The sequence below is a fragment of the Python bivittatus genome, unplaced genomic scaffold (genome assembly GCF_059951505.1).
Source record: "Python bivittatus isolate LINGU-HERP-01145 unplaced genomic scaffold, Pbiv_v1 ctg000440_np1212, whole genome shotgun sequence".
NCBI classification, from domain to species: Eukaryota; Metazoa; Chordata; class Lepidosauria; order Squamata; family Pythonidae; genus Python; species Python bivittatus.
The window spans coordinates 6117620-6126453 of NW_028277063.1; the positions used below are offsets into that span (position 1 = coordinate 6117620).

General features: G+C 40.9%; 1 protein-coding gene across 1 annotated transcript; it reads left to right on the forward strand.

Moving 5' to 3' along the window:
* The first annotated feature begins 2573 nt into the window (after positions 1-2573).
* TUFM (Tu translation elongation factor, mitochondrial) lies at positions 2574-8768 on the forward strand. The gene is made up of 11 exons (XM_007421442.4): positions 2574-2706; positions 3889-3935; positions 4046-4208; positions 4972-5138; positions 5418-5522; positions 5651-5815; positions 5901-6033; positions 6162-6266; positions 6464-6615; positions 6801-6920; positions 7106-8768. Exons 1-11 carry the CDS (start codon positions 2655-2657, stop codon positions 7274-7276), a joined length of 1380 nt encoding a protein of 459 aa, XP_007421504.1. The 5' UTR covers positions 2574-2654; the 3' UTR covers positions 7277-8768.
* Positions 8769-8834: the final 66 nt, after the last annotated feature.

Below are 8834 nucleotides of genomic sequence, written 5' to 3' on the forward strand. Positions count from 1 at the left end.
ATTATATATATAAAAAAAGAAAATGTCCAGTTTAACTTTAATCCTACAGGGTAATAAGCATAGATTTAGAGCCTGAAATGTAACCATGGAAAGTGACTATGTGTAATTCTACCCTTTCACTATTAGTATGGATTTAGATCAGGTGCAATGTGCAAAGGAATTTTTTCCCCTTGGAACAAAAGAACAGCTGGTGCCTGGGGTGTATACTTAATACTTTCACTTAAATCACTATGGCCAGTTCTTCTCCCACACAGTATTTTTTCTGCATCAAAATTTTGACACTTTTATTAAACACTGGAATGGAAAAGAGGCTTGGATCCATAAATGCTCAGAAATAGAAAAAAAAAATCCCTCTATCCTAGAAAAAAGCAGATTGAGAATTTACTGCAAAAACAACTGGAACAGCAATGCTCTTGCATCCACACAGAGAATCTATGATCAGTACAGAGGGTTTTGACTTAAATCCATTTTCTATGTCCTACTGCAGTCTTTCCCAATTTAGTTTACCTTGGGGTTCAGAGGTCATAGTGCCTGGAGATTGTGGGAATTGAAATTCAAGAAATCTGGAGCTACCAAGTTGGGGAATTTAGGTAAGTTTTTATTGGTTAGATTTATACCCTGCCTTTCATCTAAGAGCTGAAGACTATACATAACATTCCCTCTCCCAGTTTTTTCCCAACTCTGTGGGGCAGGTTGGACTGAGAGGGTGACTTGCCAGAAATCACTCTGCAAGTTTCCATGGCTGAGTAGACTTGAACCAGGATCTCTTTGGTGCTACTCCTAAGCTTAAAACTGGAGTCCCAATATGGCACATCTGGATACTACCATACTTGCAGATATCTCCCAGGGCTTTTACCAGACTGTGTGTAAAAAAAACCCTCCTTAATTAAGAATGGGAAACAGATGTTGATACTGCAGTGATTGTACTGTGTTTTATATTGTTGTAAGCCACTGAGTCAATTACAATTCAATACTATATAACTTAAATACTGTAAATAAAATGAAGTAAACATGTAACCCAATGTTTGTTAAGAAGTAGGTCAAGCGGTTAGAAAATAGACAAAACAAGAACAGTAAAAGGGGAGACCAGAGGTGGCTGGCAGATAGCATTCTGGCAATTCGGTGTTTTATAACTAGATTGTTATGAATGGCTACTCCTCCCAGTAGCCATTATGAGAGTACTCAAAATATGTTCTCAAAATACCAAATGTCCCCACTTGCCCAATGAGGTTGGGGACTCCTGCCTTATACCAAGCCTAAACACCTGTGACTGATCAAACTGAAATCAAAATTTACTTCTCTTCTAGGGTTTCTCTTTTGTAAAAGTTTAGGCTATGAGTTCCTGGTGGCTGACATCTGTTCTCGTTTACATTCTAATTTTTATTCACATTGCTCTATAATAGTGGCAGTTTTCAATATTTTCATCATCTGGACCCATGGAAAAGAATCCCTCATCAAATTCCCTCATGACAACAATAACTTCCATCCTACCATCAATCTCAGCCTTGACCTTTCTACAAAATAAGTCCACTTCCTGGATGTCACGATAAAACTACGCAGTGGATACACGAACATCATGTTATACAGGAAACCTACCAGAAAAGATGCTACCAGAATCTTTTTGATGTATTACAGCAGGAATCACTGTTGCTATTTACACTTTAGCAGTAGGAGAAAGGAAGAATAGTCATTGACTTGAATGGGTTCCTGGAAGTCATCTTGTCCAATCTTCTGATCAATACATATTCTGCAGTACTGGAATGTGGCTACAGCAGCCTTCCCCAAACTCCCACACTTTCCAGGGTCCTGTTGCAATGTGGGACTGTGGGAGTTGCAGCCTCACTACATCTGGAGAGTGTCAGATTCAGAAAGGCTGAACTAATTAAATGTTCCAGTGAGGCAAGTTCACCATTTCTGCCTAGCCCTTGCTGTTAGAAAATTTTTCTTAATGTATTTAGCCTTTATCTACTTGCCAACAATTTTCACCGATAACTTGTAGTCATGCCCTGCTTCAGAGGCTGGGGAATTCTGGGAATTGAGGTCCACACATCTTAAAGTTGCCAAGTTTGCGAAACACTGCTCTAGACTTCAGTTCTTTTGACTGTTTCTCATAGGACTGGCTTCCAGATCATGCTCCTGCTTAATCACAACTCAACTGAAGTACTAACTTTTCCCTGTTTTCTACTGGGACAGGTATGCCCTGTCTCTCTTCTAGGGCTTCAGTGCGCGTACATATTCCAATTTTTCTCCACAACAGCCCTGTGAAGTGGGCTGAGGTGAGATTGAGTAATCCTGAATTTCCAGGGCGGAAGATGAATTTGAAACAGGGCCTCCAAAGGTCCTTGCCCCAATACACCTAACCATCACAACGTTCTGGCTCGTGTTTCTACCCATTGGTGGAAAAGTCTCTCCTTCGCCGTTCAAAAAAGCATTAAAAACTAAATTGGAAGTTAAGCCTCTCAAGCAGACAATACGCAGTACAACGCTAACTAATCCAGCTGCACCGCAGAACGATCATCCGCAATCAAACGTAGCGCCTTTTCATTTGTACCGGAAGTTAGGTCTGGCGCGTGCCGCTTCTCTCCATCTCCCTGCGGATATTCTGCGGGTCGGGAGAGCGGCTGGTGACGATACTTCCGGAAAAGGAAGTGAAGATGGCGGCCCGTGCTCTGCTGCTGGCGCGAGGACGGCTGGGCGGCGGTAGCGGTTAGTCAAAGTGTCCATTGAGAGGGGACGGGGGGAGCACGTTGCGACAGCCAGGTGGGAGGCGAAAAAAGGCGGCCCAAAGCTATTCCATCCTTCGTGGGTTCTCTCCAGGCAATGCCTGACCTTTTGTGCCTTGACCTGGTCTTCAGTTCTGGGGCACGGAGAATGCTAAGGTGACCACGAGGCGTGCGAGGGGAAGGAGAGAAACATCCCCCCCCCGCGCGCAGTAAACTCCTCCCTTGCCCCACTATATGTCCGCGCAAAGCTTCGATTCTAACACGTGGGAGACTCCCGGTTATTGGAACACTACAATGGCTGGGGCAGGGCAGGGCGTTGCTGCAGTTTATTGACACTGTTTGCGGGGTTTTCTTGCTCTTCATCACGGGAACCCAGACCATGAACATCACAGGGGTTGCTGCATGTCGATCCACAACATTTTTGCTCAGGGGCCGTTTGCTAACAAGCTTTGGAATCTAGCAACATTTATGGGAGGCGTGATTGATTTCTTACCCCAAAGAAATTTTGTTTCCCTCTTTTAGCTGTGGTGAGAAAGAGGTTTAAGTGATTTTGGGTCCCCTCTTGCTGTGTAGTAAATTCCTTTTAAAAAGAGCCTTTCTGTAAGAGACGAACAGCTCTGAAGTTTTGTGTGCTTATTCTTTGCGTCTGTATTACTTGCTAGTTCTGAATGAAGTTCTGCCACCTAGAATATGTCATATTGTCATAAAATAAACAATTGAGCCAAATATGTTTAGTGTAGAGAAGATGAAGGGAAAAAGTACAAGTTGATTTTAAATATGCTATACCTTATTTTTGTGCAGTGTGTATTTATTTGCTCTTGGGATTAAATGCATTATAAATCAGACCATCGTATGGTCATATAAAAATTCTGCCCTGATCAAATCTAGATGTGCTGTTCAGTTGGCATGAAGTTTTGAGTAGATATGGTTTTTGTTATTGCTAAATGCCTATCTTGAAGGTTATATGTAATGGTACAAGGGAAGGAATGGAACTGAGAATGAGAATGTCCAAAGATAATGGGTTGATTGGAAGTGGATAATAATTTCAGTGGGCTATGTGAAGTACAATTGGATATGCGAATGTGAAGCACTGTACTTCATAAACACAGAATATCATAAGCTAATGGAAGATTCCTATCATGATCATTATATTTGTGTCTTGTAGGCCTACGCGGCTGCCTGTCTCAGTACATGCAAAATGTACTATCCATGGTAAGAAACATTTTACATCAGGGAGTGGAAAAGACAAAAGATTGTGTTGATACAATTTGAAGACACAGAAATTCAGACAGATTTTAATATCGCTACCTGTCTTTTTGCAGCCACCTGTACATTGCACAAGCTTCTATGGACAAGAATTCCTAATTCGATGCTTTGCAGTTGAAGCGAAAAAAGTATTTGTAAGGGACAAGCCACATGTCAACATTGGAACAATTGGGCATGTGGATCATGGCAAGACCACATTAACAGCGGCCATCACCAAAAGTGAGAGTTGGGTATAGATGGGCACAGTTGTTAAAGGAGACCAAATAAGGGAAGGAGAGTAGCTAGCTTGGCTTTCCAGCCAGCTCCCTTTTTTATTTGCTAGAGGGCCACTGACTCAACCACCAGTAAAGTATTGGAGCAGTTGATAGCTGAATCCAGAGCTAGAAGTAGAGAGAGGATGCTCCAAATTTAAAACTTGACATTAAAAAATTGCCAGAGCTTAGCCTTGTGTGTTGGGTTGTTCTGCCTGTTTTCTATCATCAGGATCCCAGATCTAGAATCTGATTCAGCCTTTCTGTTTGGAATAAAAATGTTAGCCTTCACAAATAATTAGTCTTGATTGATGGCTATCTCACAATCCATTCGAAGGTGTTATACTGTTTAGACAGAGGGTTTCAGATCAGCTTCAAACATAATATTGTGTCGCTCACATGGTAGACTTAATGCTTTCTCCTTACTTGAGACTCAGGTAAAGAATTAAACACCATGTGCTCCTCCCCCACACTCATGAACTGCAGGAAAGACTTTGGTGGAGTTTTTTCTCTGTAACATTTCTTATAAATGCATAAGGAGAAGCAGGCTGAGATGTATAAAAGTTTTCTGCCAAAGCCTTTTTTGCTAATTCAAGAGCACAGAAAAGAAATAAAAGAGCCTTTGAGTATTTTTAGCTGACTTGCTCCCTCAAGCCAAGGAATAGTGCCAGCCCTTCAAATCTTTCATTTAAATACAGCTGTGATCCCATGTTCACATCTTTTTCTTCCAGTTCTTTCAGAGACTGGGACTGCCCAATACAGGAAATATGAAGACATTGATAATGCACCTGAAGAGAAGGCCCGGGGGATAACAATTAATGCCTCCCATGTAGAATATTCAACAGCCAACCGCCATTATGCCCACACAGATTGTCCTGGACATGCTGATTACATCAAGGTAGGCCTGGGGAACTATGATTCCAAGAAATCTCTTAAGAAGTCCAGTATTCCTATTTTAGAATCCCTGGCAGAAGGTATTTGGTGATTGTACTTGCAAGTTATATTTAAATAAATGCATGATTTAAGAAAGAATTAAAAACAAGGATCTTAAATAAATAAATGAAATCTTTCCAGTTTGAGATAGGTATTTTTGTCCAACCACAGTAACATGAAAGGATGTTTTTCTAAGCCTTGTGCTGGAAACATACTGACACATTTCCCATTCTCTTCTCTGTAGAACATGATCATTGGGACAGCACCATTAGATGGCTGTATCTTGGTGGTGGCTGCAACAGATGGACAAATGCCACAGACTAGAGAGCACCTTCTGCTTGCTAAACAGGTTTGGTTGTGATCTAAAAGACACGGCTAGCGATTATCTGATATGTATTGCTCAGATTGAGGGATGCTTTAAGCAAGGGAAGAAGTAGAGATCTGATTCTCATCCTTTTTTTTCTCACACTATTCTAGATTGGAGTGAAACATGTGGTTGTGTACATCAACAAAGCTGATGCAGTTGATGATAAAGAAATGTTGGAATTAGTGGAGCTGGAGATACGGGAGCTACTCACGGAGTTGGGCTATGATGGGGAATCAACACCTGTTATTATAGGCTCTGCTCTATGTGCTTTAGAGGTCAGTGATATGTTGCTCGAACTCTGCTTTTAATTTGTCCTTTTATTAAGATGTTGTATTACTTTCTTCCCATGACTCTTTGCAGAACCAAAATCCAGAACTGGGGTTGAACTCTGTCATAAAGCTTCTGGATGTAGTGGATACATACATCCCTGTGCCAAAACGTGACCTTGATCAACCTTTTCTGCTTCCCATAGAGCGTACTTACTCCATTCCAGGTACCAAACCTCAAATTTGCCACCCTTTACGTTATATCCTACATATCCAAAGGTGGGGATTCATTAACAGTAGTAGACAACTATTTTGTATTTCATTACCTGAACTGGCTTTAACTGATTTGTTCTAGGTCGGGGCACTGTTGTGGCAGGTACCCTTGAACGTGGCATTCTCAAGAAAGGGGAAGAATGTGAATTTGTGGGTTACAAAACACATTTACGCTCTGTTGTGATTGGTAAGTAGAATCCTCCCCCTTTGGCAAGAGTCTGGTCTTCAGTATTTTTTAGCTTAGTTTTCCTCATTATATCACTGGGCAGTTGTTTTTGAACAATCATGGCCTGAAAACATACTGAGACAAACCTTTAAGTATAGTCTTGTGGGACTGAGGTGGCTGAATAAAGTTTTCAGAAAAAAGTGTGTAATTGGCTTTAGGTGTCGAGATGTTCCACAAACAGTTGGACCAGGCACATGCTGGAGACAATTTGGGTGCTTTGGTCCGGTCTGTGAAGCGAGAAGATATACGACGAGGACTAGTCATGTGTAAGCCTGGCTCCATCCAGCCACATCAGAAGATTGAGGCTCAGGTAAGCTAGGGAAATGGACGTGGGAAGGCAGAGTACTAGGATGCATTTTATAGAGGACTGGGACATAGAGATGTCCATAACACTCCAGAGCACACATTGACATAATTTTTAGGGAATGGCTAGAGAGTAGCCCCACCCACCTGCCACGTTTGAGACAAGGCAAATATATTGCTTTGCTTTCTTAGGTTTATATCCTGACCAAGGAGGAAGGTGGCCGTCAAGCATCTTTTGTGTCTAGGTTCATGCCAGTTATGTTCTCACTGACCTGGAATATGACTTGCCGCATAGAATTACCCGAGGGGAAGGTCTGTATCTTTTTTCCACTAATTTCTTGTCCATGTGCACTGCTGGGAAGCTTTATCCCTAGTGGGGTTTATAATAGGTGCTCTTTCAGTATTTCTGGATTGCCACATGTCTTGCCGTTGTGGACAAATACAATTCTGAAGTGTAGGTTGACATCCCTTCAGACCTCTCCTCTTCTTTGCTGTAGGAAATGGTGATGCCAGGTGAGAATGTCTCCCTGAAGCTCATATTGCAATACCCCATGGTCTTGGAAGAAGGACAACGGTTCACGCTGCGGGATGGATCTCGAACCATGGGCACTGGAGTGGTCACAAAGATACTGCAACTAGCCCCAGGGGAGGAATGCTGGGATAACTAAATTATGCCAGCTGGAATTGAACATGAATACTTTCTCCTATAAAGTAAATTCTGGACTACTTCCTAGAAAAAATTGCATCCACTTCTGTGCAACTGACGGACGTGACAGTCTTGGTTCAAAGAAGAGGGTTCCACCAAGGGGTGGGGGCAAGACTGAAAGTTGTTTAAATAAAATACTTAAAAGTGAGCATGAACTTTTTTTCCCCCTCCAAAATCATCCCTATTCAGGTTAATGCAAAAGTGTGTGCTGATGAAGCTCCAAAATAATGTCTGTGCATCAGAGCACATAACACTACTATGCAATCTTAATCCATTACAAATAAGCACCACATAGAAGCATATTTCCACTAGAAGAGAATATATGTAGCTCAGGGTTGAACTGTGGAGTTTTTGGTGCTCTCTGAGCTTGGTTATTTAGTTGCAGACATTTCATTACCCAACTAGGTAACCATTATTTTAGAGCACCAAGAATTCCACAGAAGTATATATGTCATGTTATTGTGCTACTATATATATATATATATATATAAGAAAGGAAGCATGAACATGAAATCAAGCCTCTTCAGAGTACTGGAAATAGAAGAAAGAAATATCTGCACCCACTGTGTAAAAAACAAAAGGTGGAGATGGGAATTAATGCTATTGTTTTGGTGGTAAAGAAGAAATATGATTTGGAAACTAACTCCCTCACAAAAATGATGCACAAAATTCAAAGGCCAAATTATACATAGGTTTCTAAAGTGCTCATTGGAAGGAGCTATGCAAGGCAGTGAAATGCATCATTTTTTATCTGTTCTCCAGCAGTATTTTAAGATTTAACTATACATTGACATAAAGGTGGTTTTTTTTAAGTGATGTTAAATACTATCAACCATACACAGCCTTATTTTGCAACTAATTACATGAATCACTAACAACATTTTGATAAAATTTAATGTACAAGTTTTAGCCTGATTATGCATTGCCAACCTGTTTCACAAATATGACCAGCAGAACTGTAATAGTTGAGAAGGAACTAGTAATATATTTAATTCTAAAGTATCTGTTTTCTTCTATATTTAGTGTTTTTTCCTGTTAAAAAAGGAGGGGAAGGATTTTTCCTTTACTCATTGCTCTAGCCCAGTGTTTCTCAACCTTGGCAACTTTAAGATCTGTGGACTTCAACTCCCAGAATTCTGGGAGTTGAAGTCCACAGATCTTAAAGTTGCCAAGGTTGAGAAACACTGCTCTAGCCATTGATTCAGATTACAGTTGTATGGTTCCTAAATAAAATGTCAGATCCCTTATACCTCAACATTGACTAGTTAGGATCAAAGCAAGACTATGACACTGCAAGCAGGTTGACAAATGAAAACTGGATTTCATTGAAGAGCAGTGAAAAGCTCATGGTCCACAACACTGAACTTAACTTGCACTCATTTTAAAACAATTCTCAGATGGTGACTGGCTGAGGCATAAAACTGGGGCTTTTAAGTGATTCAAAATGGTCTCTACACCATCATCCTTGTTTTCTGTTTTATAACTTCTCTGAAAAAAACCGACAATAGTACCCAAGACTC

Excerpts from the sequence above, each read along its gene's own strand:
- TUFM (XM_007421442.4), top strand. The coding sequence starts at position 2,655 with ATGGCGGCCCGTGCTCTGCTGCTGGCGCGAGGACGGCTGGGCGGCGGT. Across the intron at positions 5,139-5,417 it reads GACATGCTGATTACATCAAG|AACATGATCATTGGGACAGC; the intron begins GTAGGCCTGGGG and ends TCTTCTCTGTAG. Across the intron at positions 6,034-6,161 it reads GCGTACTTACTCCATTCCAG|GTCGGGGCACTGTTGTGGCA; the intron begins GTACCAAACCTC and ends GATTTGTTCTAG.